The sequence below is a fragment of the Ochotona curzoniae genome, unplaced genomic scaffold (assembly GCF_017591425.1).
Source record: "Ochotona curzoniae isolate NIBS_2020 unplaced genomic scaffold, NIBS_Ocur_1.0 contig_2688, whole genome shotgun sequence".
NCBI lineage: Eukaryota > Metazoa > Chordata > Mammalia > Lagomorpha > Ochotonidae > Ochotona > Ochotona curzoniae.
Window position 1 is genome coordinate 13,070,142 of NW_024465553.1, and position 21,814 is coordinate 13,091,955.

General features: G+C 38.8%; 1 protein-coding gene across 1 annotated transcript in view; it reads left to right on the plus strand.

Annotated features, from left to right (window-relative positions):
* Positions 1-21,814, plus strand: part of CEP128 (centrosomal protein 128) — a 247,937-nt gene that overhangs the window by 106,839 nt on the left and 119,284 nt on the right. The window contains exon 19 of the mRNA XM_040975214.1: positions 1,335-1,527. Within this exon, the coding sequence (XP_040831148.1) occupies positions 1,335-1,527 (193 nt within the window). The remainder of the gene's footprint in view (positions 1-1,334; positions 1,528-21,814) is intronic.

Here is a 21,814-nt window from a genome sequence, read left to right on the forward strand (position 1 = left end):
CCCGAGAACTTGCAGGAATCTCTGTTGCACTCTCTGGCACTTCAGCAGGGAGCTGGATTGGAAATGGAATAGCCAGGAAGTCTATCAGTGGTCCAGTAAGGGATGTCAACGATGCAGTCAGTGGCTTAAGCTGTTGTGTCACGATGCTGGCTCCTGAGAAAATAGCTGAATTGCAGTATAGTTCTGCAGGACTCCTTAGGCCATCATTCTGGAAGGGGGCCTGCTGTGAAGTACCCCTCCCCCTACTTCTTCCAATGAGAGTTTATGCTAATAATTATGACTTAGACTACTACATTCACATCACACGTGGTTTACCTTGCAGTGTTCATTTACAGTTTTCACAGATTCTGCCCAGTGATTATTTGACCAGAGATGTTTTTCTGTGGATAATCCTTTGGCCCACAGGGGAATACCACTTCTTCCATTCTGGGAGTGTTCTGAACTTGATTGTGGGAAACACCATGTCCAGGGGCTGCGTCCCAGTTCCATTGCATCCTAGGCGGACCTATTGCAGCTCAGTGTCTTCTGATGCTTTGTGGGGTGTCTAGAGCACATGCCCTTCTCTCTGCTCATGAGTGGCCTTGAGCTTAGCCTGGCACTCACTTCCCATCTATGGCTTCCATGTGTTAATATCATTAAGGACTGTATAGGTTGTTTCAAATCAAATATGTGTTTTGATCTTACTTGGACAGGCCCTGGAATAGTTTTGTAAGAGGTCAAAAATAGTTTCCATTTATGCTTTAAATATCTAAATATTATTAAACATAAGGAAGCTTAGAGTTCATGAAAAGAAGTGGTCTAGTATGCAAGCAAATGTTGATTTATTTTCCCCAGCCATAAGAGTATTTTTCCATCTGCCATGATTAGCTGGATCCTTGAGTATATACATTGTATGTGACAGAGGCAGGAATTTTTACTTGTATTATTTTGCTCTCTGATATAAAACCCCATTTTGTAATAACTCATTCTCTACTGGGATGTTTCTAATTTTCAAACAGTTGTGCAACTCTGCTTTATTTGTCAAATCTACAGACTACTTATATAATAGGCTAAACTCCTCTATGATACTGTCTTTCTAGAGATAATAGAACATAACAAGTATTTTGTAAAGATATATAAATCTCATGAGCTAATTTAGAAATGAACTATTAAGTGATATAAGCTGCTATGCAAATTAAAGTGAATATTTTTAAAATTTGCTAAAATTTGACAGATTTTTGGCTCTGTGAATATTATGCTGCCTCATTTGCTCGAAGTAATATGGCTGTTTCTCCTCATGTTTTGCGGTGCTGTTTCCTGGATATCTAAAAATTGGATATAAATGTTCTTTTTAGACTAAACTTCAGTGGCTCTGTGAGGAACTGAAAGAGAGAGAGAACAGAGAGAGGAGTCTGCGCCACCAGCTGCTGCTCTGCAGAGAACAGCTCCGGGAGCTGACGACGAACAAGGAGTCTGAGCTGCAGTGTCTCTTCGAGCAGATAGAGAGGCAAGAGCACCTGCTGGAAGAGATTCACCAGGAGAAGAGAGGTGTGTGTCAGCGCCGCCTCCTCACCTTCTCTCTGTCTATGTTCTCTCTGTCCACGGAATCCTAGAACTGGGGCAAAGGCGTTCGGCTTCCTGATGGGACGTCTTTGAACTCTGTCCCGTCTCTTCTCTCCTTGATAATCCATTTCTCTTAGCCTTTCTGGATCTTAAGGAGAAAATCCTTGAGGTCCTTCAACCTCAGCTTCCCTCTTGTGTACAGTGCACTGGCTCTTTGCAGGTGTTAATTTGGTAAGAGATGCTTGTTTCCTGCTGGTAAAATGCCCAAGTTAACCTTTTTTTTTTTTTCTTGTTGCCTGGTTTGCATTTGTTGCTCTTGTAGATGCTAAGGATGCATTGGTGAATGAAACAGAAAAAAATGGTACGTGTATGTGGCTGACAGGCAGTGGCTGAGATGACAATTCTGATAAGTTAACTCTGTGATGTGTTAGAAGGTTGTAAATAAAATGGTGAAAATAACAGTAAGGCAAAGCAAGCTTAGAGTAAGTGAAGTGCGTTCGTCTGTAGGCATTATGTAATTTTAAAAAGGGATTTACTTCGTTTTTATTGGAAAGTCAGATATACAGAGAGCAGGAGAGCAGAGAGGAAGATCTTCCGTCTGATGATTCACTTCCCATTGGCTGCAATGGCTGGAGCTGATCTGATCCAAAGCCAGGCGCCAGGAGCCTCTTCCAGGTCTCCCATGCAGGTGCAGGGTCCAAAGGCATTGAGGCGTCCTTGACTGCTTTCCCAGGCCACAAGCAGGGAGTTGGATGGGAAGCAGGGCCGCCGGGATTAGAACTGGTGTCCACATGGGATCCAGTGCGTGCAAGGTGAGGACTTTAGCCACTAGGCTACCACACTAGGCCTGGCATTACATAACTTTAATAGTTTGAACACTTGCAAAGCCACTTTCTTTTCTGTTACCCAATTGAGGGATCATGAGGGGAAGAAGCAAAGCGGTAGTATTGGAATCCCAACATAGGTTACATTTGTTGGTCTTACCCAGTGTTTTTGGGGTGTACTTTATGAATTGAAGAATCACAAGAGGATCTTAATTAAGAAATTAATATTATTTTAGAAGATCCACCATGAGAATCAAACCATTATGTATGTTAATGCTTTTAAAGTTAAATTTTTGTGGTTCATTTGAGTAGTCAGGATTGTTTTTGCGATATGTACCACTTACCGCAGTTTAGTAATAATCTCTAAGTCTCACAAAGTTTTTTGGGTATCCAGAACATTTGAGGATCCATAGAGCTCTTATTAATGTGGTTACATGTAACAATGCTTGTCCTGTGAAACATTGAAGGAGAATGGAACAAATGCTTATTCATTTTAATAATACTGTGCACCTGTTACATGTTAACATAAAATTAATGAAAATCATTTTCCAAGGCAGAAAATGTGGCTTTTCATTTCTTCAGATGTTTCATTGCTGCCATGAGAGAGAACAAGCTCTCTTCTCCCTTTTGTTTCTACATTTAGTGTGCTGTTATATTACATGTCATGTCAGCTCTGGAAGGAGTGCCTTGTATTCTAGAGAAATTGCATGTTATAAAAACAAATTCTATGTTAGTGCTATTAAGTCATCATACATGATTCTCAGATCTACACTGGAAACTGTTCCAGTACAGCTGAAAAACATAAATTGCCCGAACAATACGTGTCAGAGGGTACTGTTGTATTGTTTTTGACAGTCCCATAACATCTAATTAAGGAATATATATATATATATATATCTGGAGAGAAAGGGAGGGGGTGGGAGGGGGGGACATCTTTTCAAGAATGACGAAGGTTAAACAGATGAAATAAAGTTCAATTGGTATAGCATGGTCTCCAAAGATAGAAGTGAAGGGAGGAAAAGTGAAAACAGAGAAGTAAATGTGGGAAAACATTGGGGCCGATTTCTTGTGACTGCTTGAGCAGTTCAGATATGTTGTATTTTCCGGCAGGTACAGTGATCACAGTAATTTGTGAAATGGTCCTTGTTTGGACTCTGTGCTTCTCATGCGTGATGGGCTCATGCTGATCCTTGGCTTCTGTGAGTTCAAGAAAAGAGGAGCCTTGTGGAGCACAGCAGAGAGGGACCTGCAGCCAGTGGTTTTCCCATTTAAGATCTTTGAAGTGGCCTGTTGTGATGGAGATCTGACAGGTTTCAGGCTATATTGTGGAATGTTTTCTGTAACTGTACTTTTTTAGTCTTCGCTCAAAGGGCGACGCGTGTTGCCTGATGTGCGTCCAGGGCTCACAGCCAGTTGAGTGATGATCTGTCACACAGTGGGCCTGCAGCTTTGACCTCGTGCCTGTCCATGAGGCTGTTCTACGGTATAAAAAGTGATGTAATTTAGGCCTTTTCTCCAATGTTTTAAGATACAAGAGACTGACTTTTTAATACACTCCGTAATTTCCAAGATTAATGTCTCCCTGGCTTACTTCTATCAATGATGATCTCCACTTTTTAAAGTTTTGTTTTCCCCTTTATTCCCAGGGTTGCATGTTCTGGAGAAACTGTTTCTAGTTGATTTCTCTGTATCCCACAGTTGATGACTGATAGCTGAATAGAAAGTCTGGATTTCTTAGAATTCATTTGTGGAACAAAACAAAGGAGGAAATTGGAAATACTCGCATCTTCCTTAACGTGTAGATGAGAGCAGGAATTTTTCCATTTACGTTTTGTTTGTAGCATATTTATTCATTGGTTTTCCTAGCCACCCACTCACTTATTCATCCATTACTTATTTTCAAATTATTTCAAAGTTTTTCACATTTGTCTTTTTGAAAGAATAATATATAACCATGACACTTACAGAAATGCTAGTCATTTTGTTAAGCCCCCAAACAAGGAATAACATTTTCTTTTTCCATTCCATATTGAAGTATAGTGTTTATACATTGTAAAGTAATATAAGCAATGCTTTCTAAATATAAGTAATATAAGTTTTTTGGATTTTTTTGTTGTTTTGCATTTTTGTGGTTTCAACAGCTTGTTCAAAATTTCAGCGTTGATCATTTGATATAATGAAAATTTATTTAAATTGATTGAAAATATTGCTTAAATATTGAGAGTATCATTTTGTTTTGTATGAAATCTGCCCACTGCTACATCTGTTTATTTTCCGGCAGTCTCTATAATTACTTTTTTGAAAAACATTTAAAAAACAGTAGTCTTATCTTTTTAAGAAAAAAATCATACTTCTTAGTAAAAAGTTTTCCTTTTGCTACTCCATTGCTATTAAAACATTTGGTTCTAAGCACATAAAATCTGCTGTATATACTGCTGTTTCCTTTGAAAATTTGCATATTTATTTGTATTGGCTTTTAATATTTTATAGATTCTTATTTTGCCGTTACATGTGGAACTGTCTTTTTTATTCAAATACAAATTTTCTCCGTGAGCATGACAGCACTGACCGGCTGCCTGGGCGTGTGGGCAGTGGTGTGGATGGACACAGTGGTAATGTGTGGCTTTAGTCTGCTCTGCCTCTTCTCCCCACTTATTGTAGCATCTTCAACGCAAGTTACGTGTCTGTTTTGCTTCTGGAGTAGACACTTGCCCCTATTCTCTCTCTCTCTGTTAAAAACAAATATCAATAATGAGTTGTTATTATTTCTCCTTCAAAACAGAAGACCAAATATAAATTGTTACACAAAAGCTCTGAATTATCCCCAAAATTATTTTCTTAATTTACAATATTAGTTTAGTTGTTTGCATTGTATCTTTTGGAATGATGATACGTGATAGTAAGACTATCCTTCTGTTTATCAGGGTAAAGACTTTCAAATTCTCCCTGATAATATCCATCACATTAGTCATGACAGTATAGTCTTCCTTTTCTTCCTAATAAAACTTACAGATGTTGGATTATAGGAATGTAAAATAGAGCATGGTAACAAAGTTTTGAAGAAAAATTCTTAGTTGTAGATGATGGTAGAAGTTTCTGTACAGGTGTTAATCTTCGTCCTTGAGGTGGCCATTCGAAGAGTTCAGCATTTCTGGGGACTTGGAAATGTGCACATTTCATGTGAATTATCTCAGGCCTTCACGCGATCGTGTGAGGTTATTAGCCCACATTACTGTAGAGGGAACCGAGCCGGGATGCTGAGGTGTAATTGTTTCCTCAAGATCGGACAGTGATTTCCAGATTGCAAATGATTTTAGGAAAGCAGGACTGTGTCCATTCTTACACATAACGTACCACATGAAACAACAGTACTCTTACCATTGATTTGGAACCTACTTGTCCTTTTCTTCTTCCACCGCCTCTTTTTGTTTGTTTGTTTGCTTTCTTTTTCAGACCTGTTCTTTGAATTTGCAGAGGTCATTGTAGCTAAGAATATAAGAAAGAAAATAACCATATCAAAATCTCAAAGCCTTTTTGTTTGTGACAATGACTAACTAAGCCAGTTAAAACAGTTATCCAGGCAGAAAAAATCCTTATCCAGAAAGAAAAAAGTTATATTTATATTCTCTGATTTTTTGTTGATAGCTGTAGTTATTTTTGTTCTGATCTTTCATTTAGCTTTACTTAGTTTGAGAATTAGAGAAAAAGGAAGTAGAGAGAAAGAGAGAGAGAGAGAGCGAGAGATCCCATCCATTGGTTCACTGCTCCCAAATACCCACAGTAGGCCCAGGCTGGGCCAAACTGGAGCTGGAAACTAGGAATGCATCCAGACTTCTGGGCTGATCTGGAAACATTCCACCACTGATCTTCTCACCTGGTTCATCACAGGGTGCCTATCAACAGGAATCTGGAGCCAAGCCAGATCTCAAATTTGGCCACTCTGGTAATATTGAGAGTAACAAATGCTTGGCTCTCTGTACTATTTCTAATAATGTCTTTCATGTTGCTTTGGTATGATAGTGTATTAGTTTTTTAAGTAGTTCCTGGGCTATCAAGCCTTCACAGCCCAATTCATCAATTCTAATGTTATGCTGTACAAACTTTTCTTTCTAGTGCTAGGAAACTAAAATTTAGCCAGTATGTTTGTCTGCCTTCATCATGAAAAGGTTAACTATGTTCTAATCAGTTACTGAAGACTGTACCTTTTTATTGTGTTCTTAAAAGTCTGAACGGGGTAGCATTTTGGTGTAACACGTAAAGCTGCAACCTGCAGTGCTGGCATCCTATATGGGTATCAGCTCACGTCCTGGCTGCTCTGCTTCCATCCCGTTCCCTGCTAGTGGCCTCAGAGAGCAGCTCAGGACGGCTCAGGTCCTCACGTAGGAGACACAGTAGGAACTTTTGATTCCTTGACTTGGCTTTCTGCAGCCCCATCTGGAGAGTGAAAGAATGGATGAAACATCTTTCCTCCCTCTCTCCCTCTCTGTCTCTCTCTCTCACTGTATTTTATTGTTTCTGTAACTCAAAATAGAAGAAATCTTGAAAACATTTTTTTAACTGATTAACTGTATAGTTTTTGAGACTACCACTCAGATCATGAATGTTAATTCCATGGAGCAACTATGAAAATTTTTTTTTTAAAGTTCAAGGAAAATTTGTATCATGAAAAAAAGAAAAACTATTCATGGATTTCAAACTTTTTTGTGCCAGAATAAAGTTATTCCATTTTCCATGAACTTTTCCATGAGGTCCCCTTGGATGCTCAAAAACTTTTTAGTCTGTAAGTTATACTTTCGTGGTTGTGAGAAAAGTGGCTTTCTGAAAAGCTTCCAAAGGTTGCTGGGGTCAAACAAGCATATTTGATTTTATGTTCTATGGTTTCTTCTCCTGTTATACCTTTGAAACAGTTCCGTCCCCCACTAAGACTTGAGCTGTATCTGACAATATTCCAGCAGTTGCCCTAAGCACTAACATCTCTCTACCTTCTTGTGTTCTGAGTGTAGAATAATCCAACATACTTTAACAAAGAAATACTTTGTTCTTGGGAAAAGGGATCTGAATTACAGCTGGGAGGATTTAGCTAAAGCATAAGAATTCTTTGAAACTATGAGGCTACTAGGAACAAATCCTATGGCAGTTGAAAGGATTTTTCTCTTCAAATGTTTTTGGAAAGGGAAACATTCTGATTTGGTAGCAAGGAGATGCTAGTTATTAGGAACAATTAAAGGGTTTGTTGTTGTTGTTAATCTGCAGTGATAAATTCTTGCTTCAATAAGGGACTAGTCTTATTTTCATACACTATGAGACTGGCTGTTTGATGGATATACTCCTGTGAATAGCTGTCTCCTGGCCCTCTATATCCAGGAGTATTTGGTACTTTTTCGTATTTGTCTCTTTATTCAAGCTGGGGCTAATATCCTTTTAAGGGTACTACAAGGAGGAGAACATGGCTGCTGCTGTAGCATGTCTTCTGACACACTCGTAAACTCACTAATCCTCACTGTGTTGCACTAGGTAAATACAGCCTAATGGTGATTGGTAAGTGCGGAAGGGGAGGCAAACGCGGTTTCATGAAGTATCTGCTTATAAGCAAACATTACATGAAGATTGTTTTGTAGATACATTTGAACTATTCTGAAAAAATAAAAGGATCTTCTTATTTTCTTTTTCCCCAAATAAAATCGGCCCATCTTGGAGCTGGAGTGGAGTCTGCTTATAAAGCGTTTAGGAGTAGGCAACAACACAGCTTGTGTGTTCTCAGTGATGGGACTTATTTAAGTCACAGGGGAAATTCTTTGGCTTACTATTGGGGCAGGATATACCCAAAACTACTGTTGAATGGTAGAAAACAAACAAACCCACCCCAGAACTACTTATTACACAGCTGTGTTCCAATAAGACAATGCAGCTAGGTCCTGATATAGTTGTATTATTCTGAAATGATCATATCTGCATTTACAATTATAATTATATGTGTTAATGAAAAAAATTATTGTTTATCCTCTTAATTCAGAGAAGTAAATTCAAGTATTGATAGAAAGTAAAGTTGTAGTTGTAATGTATTAGGAGTTCACAGTTAATAACTGAATATTTAAGTGCCTCAAGTATGATTTCAGTTTTAACGATTTTTTTATAATTGACCAAGAAATAGGTATCCACATCTTGTTTTCCTTTCCTCCCCAGTTTGGGGATGTGGGTATTGATCACCTGACATGCCTTTTCTGGCACATGGTTGCAGAGGACTGGCCTTTCCAGCTCCGTGTAGCTGGACAGGCTGGAAGGGCAAGAAATGTCTGAGTGAGGCACTTGGGCGTTTACTTATTGATGTTTTCTAAACATTTTTATTCCATTTTTAAAATATATACTTAATTTTGTTTTTATTGGAAAGGGAAAGGAACAGAAACAGATCTTCCATCTGCTGATTCACTCCCCAAGTCCCCACAATGGCCAGAGTGGGGCTGATTCAAAGCCAGGAGCTTGCTCCCGGTCTCCCAAATGGGTGCAGGGTCCTAAGGGTGTGGGCCATCCTCTCCTGCTTTCCGAGGCTAGAAGAAGGGAGTTGAATGGGAAGTGGAACATGTGGGATATAAACCAGGAACTGGTATCTGAAACCAGGAGACCAGAGCTTCCAGGTTTCCCATGTGGATCCGGGTACCCAAGGCTTTGGGCTGTCCTTGACTACGTTCCCAGGCCAGAAGCAGGGAGCTGGATGGAAATCTGGGCAGCTGAGACACGAACCTGCACCCTGTGGAATCCCAGCACATTCAAGGCCAGGACTTGAGCTACTAGGTCACCACACAGGGCCTCTTTATTCCATCCTAAACTATTATGCCTTGCTATTTAATTTCTTTCACTCTCGCCCCCCCTCCAGTCTTCAATTAGAACCTGTTTTTTATTTATTTTTTTCTTTTTGTAAATCCCAACATAAAGTTGGTGTTGGAGGAGTGATGTTCCATTGGATTCTTTCTGTGAAAAAAAGACATGCTCTCCTCTGTTAGGGAGTTGAAAGTTTAATTCATGTTAGATAAGATTTCTTCAAAAATTTACCTGAAAAGTTATGAAAGTAATTATTACAAGGTATGTGCATGTTTTATAAAGGGGAAGTAATTCTTAGTAAAGTTCCTTTAAAGAAAAAAAATGCAGATTTGTTCCTTGAAAAGAAACCAGTGAACACATCTTTCCTTGTCCCCCTTGAGACTTAAAAATGCTGTAAGTGTCTGGAGGCAATATAAATTTTCAGTTATAGGAACGCTTATAAAGATAAGATTTTCTTTGTGCTATGTGTTAGTAGGAAGTTTCCCTGGTTAATAAAATGTTGTGTCCTCCTATATTGCTTGGTGAAATCTGATTTGTCATGAATGTCATGGGGATGGGAGCTGGGAGATGTGTGCTCGTTTCTGAACCTCAGGGGAAAGACAGAATCACCTCCGTTTTAGAGGATTTGGAAATTGGATAAGAAAATGGGAGATGTAGGTGTTTGCCTGCAATAAAAACCTTTCAGGAATTTGTTGTTTTTACTCAGTATGTGAAGCTGTTTTTTTTTTTTTTTTTCTTTCTTATTCCGTAACAAGCAACAAAATAAATGAAGCCTTAGAGCCTGTACTGAGGAACAGTTTTTTGGGGAAGATGGGAAGACACAACTTTTTTTTTTTTCTCCAGATTTCATGTTCACTATTTGAGGTTCCTAAAAGATTTGCAAATATAGCTGAAAAATACCATTTATTCCATTTATGTTCATTTAAATTAATATTGTTTCATATTTTCAGTTCTTTTTCTGCATTTTTTTTCATTTTTGGGCTGTTTTTGTAATTATTATTATTATTTTTTTCATGATGCAGTTCTCTAGGCGTGGGAATTCTCCCTCCTTTTCTCCCCTCACACACTTCTCCATATTATTACAATGACAGAGTCCTTCAGAAACAGTCACGGGTCCACCAGTCTGCTGTTTAAGCGTATCCTGACATTGTAGGCATCGATAATGGTGTAACACCTAGTATCCTATTGTCAAGACAGTTACCGGTTTCATTGGGAGTCCCTCTTTCACTCAGGAGTTGAGATGCAGACTGCAGTGTATGTGCAGAAGAAACTTCTCTGAGACTTTGGCCTTATGAATCATATATTTGACCAACAGGAACTTCTTGTATCAAATTGCAGCATTTCACGATCTTGCAAGTAGAGAACTTTCCTGCTTGTACATTGAATTGTCATGAATTGTGGCTTGTTCTTGTTGGGTATAACTTTAAATAAGGGAACTTGTTTTCTGGAATAGAAATAGAGGAGGAGTAAAATTTTTTTGTGATGGAAAAAAGATAAGCAAAAGGTCAGAATAGAATGCCAGTGGCCAATAGAAAAAAGTAACAAATCAACAAAACAACTTTGCGTGTGTTAGATGCAGGTTGAAGTAGAATTTAATAACAGGTGCCTTAGTTTGCCTCCCCACCCCCCAGAAACCCACATATAATCGGTGCTTAATAACTAGTGAAATAATGAGGGTCAACAAGGAGGTTTGGGAGGCTACAGTAGGGTCACAAGGTGTGACTGCATGGATAATAGAACCCGGGAAGTGTGGCAGCAGGAGGTTGAGAGGAGACATCTAGCTTTTCACTTTTTTGTTGTTGGTCTTTTTTAATTTATAAGTTCCCTATTCCTATTTTAGTAAGAGTTCCTAAACTTTTTGTTGAAATTAGATGGTATATGAAAACAGATTTTGAGGTCTCAGAATATCACTCGGTATCTTTTGGGACACATTCCACATTCAACTTGCTTTTGGGATGCAATGATTTTATTCAGTGTCCCACAAATACTGGCTTGATGAATGGAAGCATAGACAGGTGATTTACTCTTGAGCTTTGCAAATGGAAAAGTAGACTGGTGGTTCAGTAGTTCCAGATGAATGGAAACCATTAGTATCAGTAAGTAACAACCTTCTCTTGTGGGCACATGAATCTTTGAACTGAGAAGTGATGAGGACAGATCACAATACATCTGAAACTAACTACAGCACATCAGAGTACTAACCATGGGCGCCAAGGTGCTTATAGTTGGCTCAAGCTTCTTATGATACACAATTATTAAGTGGAGGTAACTTGTCATGTTCTAATTGTCTTGTGTTCCATAAGCTGACTACAGCTTTTTTTTTTTGCGTTCTGTAATATGGTGATGGATGGTGTTTCATTCTCTTACTGTTTGGTAAAACTTCCCAGAACACTGTGTAAGATTTCAGTAATAGCTTCCAGTTAGCTCTTCATCTGTTCTCAAGTGACCTGGCAGTCTTGCCCTTCTCTATGAAGTGGGCTTTGTATGGTCTCCCATTGCCTCAGCCAATTAAGGCCTTAAAATTAGGCTTTGAGGAACCCTGCTCCTGCTTCCAGGAACATAATAGCGCCACTTTTCATTGAGGGAGATGAGAAGTGTTTAAGTTTGGCCAAGGAACAAAGCAAGGACAAAAACAAGTACTAAAATCATAATTAGCCCCGTATATTTTAATGCAAAAAGGGTATCAGTTCGGACACTATTCCATTATTATGCTAGATTTCCCCCCACAATTTATGGATCAAAGTTTCACTTCTTATAGGGGCAATTAAGTTAGATAGTAAGACAGTTGGAAAAGGATACTACATCCTTATTTTTGCTTATAAATAGCTTGTAATCCTAGATTTAATGGAGTAAAATGCTTCTATTGTCTCGAGCCTGAATGAGATTCTAGAATCTAAGTTCTTCAAAGGATCTGTCCGTGGTCCGAGTAGACGAAGTGGGTTTGACACTGAGTGTATGACATTTTCCTGCGTTTCACCCACACTTTAAACTTACCCTTATCGAACAGTGTGCACAATAACTTCCTTGGTTAGTAATTTGACTCACATTTCCTTCCAAGATTGTTGATTTCTTTTGTTTTCATCTTACTAATGTCTTCTGCACCTGTTAAAAAAAGTAGTGACCTGTCTATTGTCAAACAGTTGAAGGTTTGCCTCCTCTTTCTCTTTGCTCTCTTTTTGCTTATTGATGGCGATGAGATAAGACTATCAAGACTGATATTGACGTATCCATAACTAAAGTATTTGAAACTAAAATTATTCATATATGAACTGTCTCTTTTTTAAGTATTAACTTATGTAGCTCATTGTTTTTTCAAACTGAGACTATTAACACACATGTGGGTGGTGTGTGTGTGTGTGTGTGTGTTGTGCACCAAAGAAGAGATTATTGGTGTAGTCCCATGTTGATGATGTTATAATGGGGCTCCAGTTACTGTGTGAGTCTCAAGTCACTGCAATTTTCAGGAACCAGCAACAGAAAATCATCATGTTTTGTTTTTAAAAATATTTAATTTATTTGAAAGAATGTGAGAAAGAGAAATAAACAGATTTTTGATCTGTTGTTTCATCCGTCAAATTGCCACGATGGATGGGGCTAGACTACACTAAGACCAGGAACTTAGAACTCTTATTTGGGTGTCTGCAATGGGTGGTGGGAGCCCAGCACTGTTTTCTCAGGCATGTTAGCAGGGAACTGGCTTGGGAGCAGAACAGCCAGGATTTGAAATGGTACTTCATTATGGGATGCTAGCTTGCAGGTGGCACCTTAACTTGGTATGTTACAATACAGGGCCTACTGTATAATTTGCAAAAGGATTATAATGTGACACTTAAAAATGAGCTACATTTGTAATTTGAGTTTTCCAGTAGCCACATCTCCAAAGCTAAAATAGTGTGAAATTATTTCTAATATATTTATATAACCTGCTTTGTTCTAAGCAAGATCACTTCAACTTATAATCAATATCAAAAATGATTGAATAATTGTATTCCTTTATCATAGTGTATCTTGCAATTCTAGCTTTGTTTTTAACCTTATAATCGGTTCCAAACAACTATTTCACACAACTCAAGAACCGCACATGGTCATTGCTAACAGCGTGGACACAATAACCTTCAAGAATCTTTTCTGTTGGCTGTTATTCTGTTCTGTCATTCTTTTAGTGTCAGAATCATCTGTATGTTGATTGCAAAATTGTTGAGCTCTTTCAGAGGTCCAGGATAATGAGTTTGAACTCATATATTCTCAACGTCTTTTTTTTTTTTTTTATGAAAAACCTATACATCTGACTTACTTAAGAGCATCTCAGTAATAGGCAGATGGCATTTGGAAGTACACTGCTCTCCAGTCTAAAAGGGGAATGCAAGGTTAGTTAAACAATGGCTGCTAGCTGATGATTTGCCATTACAATGCATCAATAGTGGCCTAGGTGATATAATTATGATTGAGATATTTTGATTGTTAGTAATTCAGTGCTTCTTGATGAGTTAAGTCTGAAGCCCTGTAATAGTGTTCTCTGATTTTTAAGGCTGGACTCAAAGTGCCTGCCTTGGAGCTTACCCATTAGGATAAGTGGCAGTTTAGGGTACCTGCCTACTAAAGTGCCTATTTGAGTGTCTGAAGCTCTACTTCCAACCAGGCTCCCTAACAGTGCTCCTGGGAAACAGCAATTAATGACTAAGGTATTTGAGTACCTGCCACTTATTTGGGAGAATCAGATGGAGCTCCTGACATGGCTTGGCCCGGGCAAGGCCATTGGGACCACTTTGGCAATGAATCCAAAGAGGGAAGATCTTTTAGCACCTGTATGGGAGACCAGGAAGAAGTTCCTGGCTCCTGGCTTCAGATTGGTTCAGCTGTTGTGGTCACTTGTGGAGTGAATCATCAAACAGAAGATCTTCCTCACTGTCTCTCCTCCTTTCTGTATATCTGACTTTGCAGTAAATAAATAAACAAATCTTAAAAAAAAAACACACACACACACAAAAGAAACCATGTTGTGCTGAAGCATTGTCTGAGGAAATATTGTTAGAATTTTCCTAGATGGGCAATAAACACAGAGATTGAAGAGACTGAACAGACTATAGTCCAGATAAATCTTTAAAAAATGTGCACCATAAATATTATAGTTAAAACTTTAGGGGTAAAGTTCATGCATTGAAAGCAACCAGAGAGAGAGGCTATAAAAGTCACAGCATAGCACCAATTCATGTAACAGCAGATTTCTGAAACCATGGAAGCTTAGGCCTACCCAAGAATGCCAATATGTAAAAATTATACGCATACATACACAAAGTTAAATGGGGGAAGTCTTTGTAAGATATGTGAATGTCAATGCCTGATTATGATATTATACCAGAAATTTGTAGAATTATTACCACTGGGGGAAAAAATCAAGCAAAAATAATTTGCAAGGAATCCTTTATCTTTTGAGTGATATTTTAAAATCAGCTCAATATTTTGAACATTGGTCAGTTGAGAGTAAAAATGCCGATATAATCTGTTTTTCCTAAATGATCTAATCTCCATAATTACTGAACAATTAATGAGAAGTTTCTTTTTATAGAGGTATTGCAATTAATGAGTGAATAGTAAGTACTGGAACTATAAAATCATTATTTTGAAACTTGTAATACTGATTTATCAGTGATCACTAGTGCATGATACTCAAAAAGAAGTGTATATCTTTCATTATTATTACAGAAATTATCATAAAGCTTAAGGACTGGGGCAAGCATGTGTTGCAGTGGTTAAAAAATATATAGGAGAAATGGCAACACTGTTTACTGAATAAAATGCCATTGAAGTATTGTTAACTTTATAAAATATGACACAGATTATTACAGTTAATGTTTAGAGGATATCGATTACTGTAGAAATAGGTACTGCGTTATTGAAAGAGAACACTTGCTTTGGAATCATCGGAGCAGAATGATGAGTGTGTCTGAGTGTAGGTGAGTAGCACGCACAATGCCCTGCTTGGCCATGTTCCATCAGTTCATTGTCCTGATCTAGCTGTGTTTTTGGATAGGTCTGAAAACTTCTACAACAGAAAAGTTTAAGATGAAGAAATTAGGCAAGAAAGGAGGAAGGACAGTGAGTGAGGCTAGAGAGAGGGAGAGCCTGAATAAATTTCAGTGAAATTTTGATATACTTTTGTATCAATGCTGTCTTAATTTAATAGAAAGCTATTGCCAATATATCACTCCATTTTTCTGCATAAATATATAGGGCTAAAGTAGTTATTATTTTTTTTTTTCACTTGAGAGAAGCAGTCCTGAAAATCTGCATCGTGAGTACTTTATTTGCATTTGGTCAAGTGCAAATGAGATGGGAATAAAACATGTAACCTCACACTAGAGCCTTGGAATTCTCCTGTGCATGTAATTTTCACCCACAGAATGTTTATATATATAAACATGAAAACATACACATCTGTCTCTTTGACATTTCATTTATTTTACATTCATACAATGATTTCACATAACCCTGTATTTTAAATAATATATTTTTTCTTTCTCCTCTTAGAACACAGTAGTTTGAGTGTTCCTTTGAACTAAAAACGTTAACCTTTTGGTTGGAATGTGTCCAGTATTTTTTTTTTTCTCATTATCCAACAGAATACTAGCTGCTTAAATCTTCACCTTGCCAAAATCTTCCAGTGACCTAGGATTAGACTGCCAAATTATCTTCCAGAAATGCTATCATTCTGGATTTCACTATCTTAAAGAATCAATAGTGGCAGTGTAGTTTTTCCTATGAGATAAGCATCTTTCTTGTAAATTAATCAGAATGGTTTTTAATTGTAGTAGTTTAAAGTTTTGTCAATGACCGTTTTGTGGATTGAATTTAAATTAAGATGATTGTTGCCCAGTTTTCTTTTAATGTGAAAGAAAATGGGCAAAGATAATAGTAGCTGTGCTTACAGAAGAACAAGGTAAAGCTTAGATGGAACTGTAGTGTCTTGAGTATGCTGGTGTTTTTATAAATCTATACCTGTAATAAGATATGTGGAATTAAATGTGTACACACACACACACACACACACACACACACACACACACGAGTCCTGATAAAAACTGGTAAAATCCAAAGGATACCTGTGGAGTGTAACAGTGTCAGTTTCCTGATTACGTTAGCGTTTGTGGAAAATGGAGCAAAAATTGTAAATGGTCTCTGCTATTACTTATAACTTAATTTCTTGTAACTGCATGTGAGTTTATGTATATACATTGTATACATGTTATCTATATTACATGCATATTATGTATGTGCATTTATTATACATATGTATATAATATACATTGCATTGACGAGGAGGTTGAAAGATTCAATACGCAATAACTGCAACTGCTGTTATCGTTTGCTCCAGGGACTCACATTAGGGAAGGCAAGAGTGACCATAAAAGTGTGGTCTGGAGTGCAAGCAAACACTAGGGATCAACACGTCATCTTTGAATGTAATGTTAGGGTTAAGTCAATGTGTAGAGGTCATGTGCTGTCTGGAAACTGGTCTGTAACTAACCTGATTTTCATCTTAAGTCGGCGTTCTGGTTAATTGCTGTTTCCACAAATATTAGTTTGGTGGGTACTATGATGACAGTTTCCATTTTAGAAGCTAGAAATCAAACATTGAGTAAAAGGCACAAAAATCTTGCATCAGGCTTACTCATATTCTATAGTCAGGGGTCAGACAATGATTAAAAATGGAAGTAAGTTACAGAGCATGTAGCCATGTAATAATTGCCATGGGGAAAAGCAGGGAGGTAACATGGGGACGGAGTCATCCTACTGCAGGCGAAGTGTGATTTTAAGTAAGGTCTGAGAAAGCTGCTTTGAGAAAAGGCCGTTGCAACAGGGGGTGAGAGCGAAGAATTCATGTGGATCTGTGGGGAGCAGAGCATCCCAGACAGTGAGACGCACAGTTGTAGAGACCGTGAGGTCCCATTTGCAGGCCACAAGGAAGCCTTTGTGGCTGGGCCGGGGTGATCAGGAAGGAATGAGAGGAATCAAGGCTGACGACAACGCTTTGGGTGTGAACAGCTGAAGCAGCAGAATGTCTGTGTCACAGACTATTTGTGGTGCAGGAAGGAACATTCATAGGAAAAAATAAATGTTGGATCTAAGCTAAATTTGAAACTGTCCCTGTCAGTCTGTCTTGGGGTAGGAAAACCTGTGCTCTCAGACAACTTCTGTGACATTTAAGGAGAAGACAGCTTGTGTCTTAGAGGCAGAAGATGACTCTGTTCCTCCGGCTCACGTGTTCCTAAGTGACCTTCTTCATGCCTCCAGATGTGGAGTGCCCTGCTGGCTTCTTTTTTTTTTAAAAGTCTGGAGTCTGTAGTAGCGTGTGCATCCTGACATGTGCTGTCCTTCTTCGGGGCAAGTTCTTGCCTGTGTGTCCAGATAATTTGATCTTATTTCCTCTTCCACTGCTACCCTTCATTTCTCTGGGATTTGGATCTGTGTCCCACTTGCTTGTTTAGAACCATCTGTCCTCAGTCTCCTTGTAGCGTCATGGCCATGCCTGATAGAAATGACTCGGGTAGATGCTCTGTTCTTGCTTGCATCTTAGACTCCACAGGAACCAAAGGGTGATCACCAGATGAAACCTTGGTTCCTGCTTCCTGCCAGTGCTTCCCAGCAGAGGGCTTGAGCTGGTGCTGGTGAGGGGCAGTCTGGGATGCAGCTTCTTGTGAGTCTCCGTACAGAGACCAAGAAACTTGGGCCCTGACCTATTGAGTTTATTCCTCATTAGTCACACTGAGATGAGAGACCCGTCTCATTCTGCTTCCAGTCTCTTCCCTGCCCTCCTTTGAGACATCAAAAGAACAGACTGACATGTCATCCATATCCGGTTCCTGTTTAGTTGACTCTTACTCCAAAGCCACAATGTTCAGCACAAGTGTTGTCCTTTGCCTTTGAAATGAGATATACAGAAGGAGTGTTTTACACAAGTTGATGGTCTATTTTACAAGTCTGTTTTACTTGATCGATCTTATGCTACACTCCAGCAGCTGAATATTGCATTATTCTTTCCCTTCCAAGTCCTCCTATCATAAAACCCTTTATTATCCAAAAACAAAACCCTTACTTGGTAATCAGAACTTCCACTCAGATACTTGGAAGGACAAGGGCAACACCCACCTACTCCAGAAAAACAAAACGGGGAAAAGTCCTACCAACTTACAAATTCTTTAGCAAAATCTAGATGGTCTCTAAGCTTGTCAGTGTTTGTAGTTAATCACTGAAGGCCCATGAAGCTAGCCTAATGCCTGCTCCTGTTGACAGTTTAGTTTCCTTTTTTGGTAGTTGCAGTGCTCGTCTTTCTGGTCACTGTGTACCATGACAATAGTAGAACCATTGCAGACAAGCGACCCTAGCTAATCGTAACTTACTGCTAAAGTCTTGCATGGGGTGTGGCTCATGAGTTGCGACAGTGTGTAAAATGCATGCATTATGCAGCGTTACAGTATTTGATTTAACACATCTTCACGGCCGAAAACAAGCACATGGAACAGATGTTATAACTAACTTCCTCTATGTTTCTGCATAAAATTGTTAGTCTGCTTACTAGTCAGCATTTTCCAAGCTACCCCGAGTTATTCAAAATGAAATGTATTCAGACAATAAGAAAATTGGTAAGACTTCAGTATTTAGAGAATAAAATCAATTACATATGGTTTTCAAATGTTATTTTAATAGTATTGAGTTCAGAGAATGACCAAAAAATAACTTGCAGAAGATGTCATTAGGAACACCTAAGGGCCCGGCATGGTGGCCTAGTGGTTGAAGTTCTCACCTTGAACATGCTGGATCCCATAAGGGTACCGGTTCTAATCCCGGCAGCTCCACTTCCCATCCAGCTCCCTGCTTGTGGCCTGGGAAAGCAGTCTAGAATGGCCCAAAGCCTTGGGACCCTGCACCTGCGCAGGAGACCTGGAGGAGGTTCCTGGCTCCTGGCTCCGAATGGGCGCAGTGCCGGCTATTGTGGTCACTTGGGGAATGATTCATCTTATGGAAGATCTTCCTCTCTGTCTCTCTTCCTCTCTGCCTATCTGACTTTGAAATAAAAATAAGTAAATCTTTTAAAAAATATGTCTAATCTCTGGCCCAGCACTGTAGCCTAACTGGTGAAGTTCTCACCTTGCATGTGCCATGATCCCAATGAGTGCTGGTTCTAATTCTGGTGGCCCCCTTCCCTTTCATCTCCCTGCTTGTGGACTGAGAAGGCAGTTGAGGATGGCTCAAACTCTTGTGGCCCTACACCTGCATGGGAGACCCGGAAGAAGTTCCTGGCGTTTAGCTTCGGATCAGCTCAGCTCTGGCTGTTGTGGCCACTTTGGCGGGGAGGGGTGAAGCAGTCAATGGAAGATCTTCCTCTTTGTTTCTCCTCCTCTCTGTGTATCTGACTTTCCGATAAAAATAAATCTTTAAAAAAGAATGCCTAATCTTAGGTAATTCAAATGATGCATTTGGGGCCTTCAGTTGAATGAATGTTAGATGCATCTTGGGATATATAATCATGGCATGAAAATAGAAAATCCATTATCTCCTCTTTACTACCTCTACATTTTTTTAATTGTGTAAGGAGAATGGCTATTACGCTTATAGTTCATTCATAAGATATATTTCATAGTAACACCAAAATAAAAAAGGAACCTGCATGTCTGAGAAGTCACATTGACTTACAAAGTTATTTACTTTTCATGTTTAGAAAGCTTTTTTTTTTTAATTTCTTAAATTCCAGTTACCAGCATTTGACAGTTTGATAAGCTTTACATTCAAAGGACCTGCTGCTGTTAAGCAGTAAGAGTTTTTGAAGACGGCGGATGATATACACAACCTCTGGCGTCCCCGGTGGACAGTTGTCGGCCTCCAGGTTTCTCCTTAAGCATTTTCTCCATCTTCCTCTGCAACTTGTTGCTTCTGACAGCCTCCCTCAGGTGTTCATTCTTATGTTCTGAAACATTTGTATTTCAGTATATTAATTACTGCAGTCTGTTTTGGTCCGATCAGGCAAGCAAACCACAAATAACACCCCTGTGAAGTTTTCAAGTAAGATCATCCTTATTTAAAGATCTCTGGAAAAAAACCTTGCCCTTTGTTTACCCCTCTCATTCTTACCCTACTGAAATCTAATCTGTGTTTGTGAGTTTTTATGGAATCACTCTCCTTAGGATCCGTGGTGATATGGTAAGTGGCAGATACAGTGGCCGCTTTTTCCCAGTAGAGCTTCGCGTTGAAGATGCTCTCTTCCCTTGGAGCTCTCTGGTTCACGCTCTTCTAATTACCGATGCATTTCAGGTGTTTCTGATGCTTCCTTACCAGCTCCCTTGCTCTGTCCGTTGCAGAAGTTTGTATTTCCTAAATATTGATTACAGGGTGTCTATACTGCATGTACTCCCTGTGAGATTTAATCCACCTGTAAGGTTGCAGTATCACCCAAATTCTTGTGACTTCAGTGACAATATCTTACCGGATTTGGAAATCTTACTGTTTCTCAAATACGTTAGTCTGTGCATCCTACAGTTGATGTTGTGTGTCCGTCTATGCATTTTGCATGCTACTTGTCTTACATTTTTTCCTGTTTATTAAGTCAATTAGATGTTTTCCAGGTTCCACCCAGCAGCCCTTGCATCCCAATGATGAAGCAATCCATATAGGTCCAAGTTAACTTTAATCATTGGTAAAGAATTATGAATGCCAAAATTCTTTATGTGGCCTTTTCTTTCTCAGTTACCACAAACAGTGCCCGCATAGACCATGCATGGCACAGTCGCTGTTTGTAGTCATTTTGTCATCCCTTTGTTTGCTCTGATGCCCTAGTGTAGTGTTAGTCCATAGAGAAATCTGAAGATGTTTTCCATGAGTTTGCACAAGGCATCTGTCACATAGACATTCATGTCCTTATGGATCCTTTCAAAAGCTATTAATGCTTTAACCCTCCCAAGTACTTTATCCTCCGTCGGTAGCAAACAACTAAATATTATTTAAACATAGCCAGCAATTTCGTGTGTTGACCCTTGAAAATCCTTTTTCACTGTTTCTGAACCTGTCTTCAGCCGATGCTGAACTGCTTATTTGTCACAGCTCAGTGTAACTCCGAGTCAGGGCAGTGTTTCCCCTGTGTCTCCCAGGCCTCACCTGCTGGGTTGTTCCTGAATGCTTTCCACTTCCTGTCTGTAGTTTTATACAGTGAGCAGCTTCTTTCTCAAAGGTATAACCACATTCCTTACAACACACTTCCTTTTTTTTAACTCTAGTTTTGCCCTCAGCTACATCTATAACTCCCTCCTTTGCTTTGTTCCCTAGTCAAAAACTATTGCTATTGTTAGCTTAGTAGATTAGACGATATACATTTCTTATTTACAATTAATGTACAAAAATCATGTTAGTGAAATCCCATTTTTTTTTAAGTAGAAAAAATTTTGAATTGAAGTTATGTATCAGGAAGATTCTTCGGGCACTTGTGGGGGAAAAATAGAAAACTTTGCTTTATACCGAGTTTATCCTTATTTCAAACATTCTTTTTGAAACACTAAGATCTAAGATAAAATTTAACTTGATGTCTTATTCAGTTGCAGTTTTTCATTTTAAATTATTGATGGATTTTTGAACTCTGTCTGCTT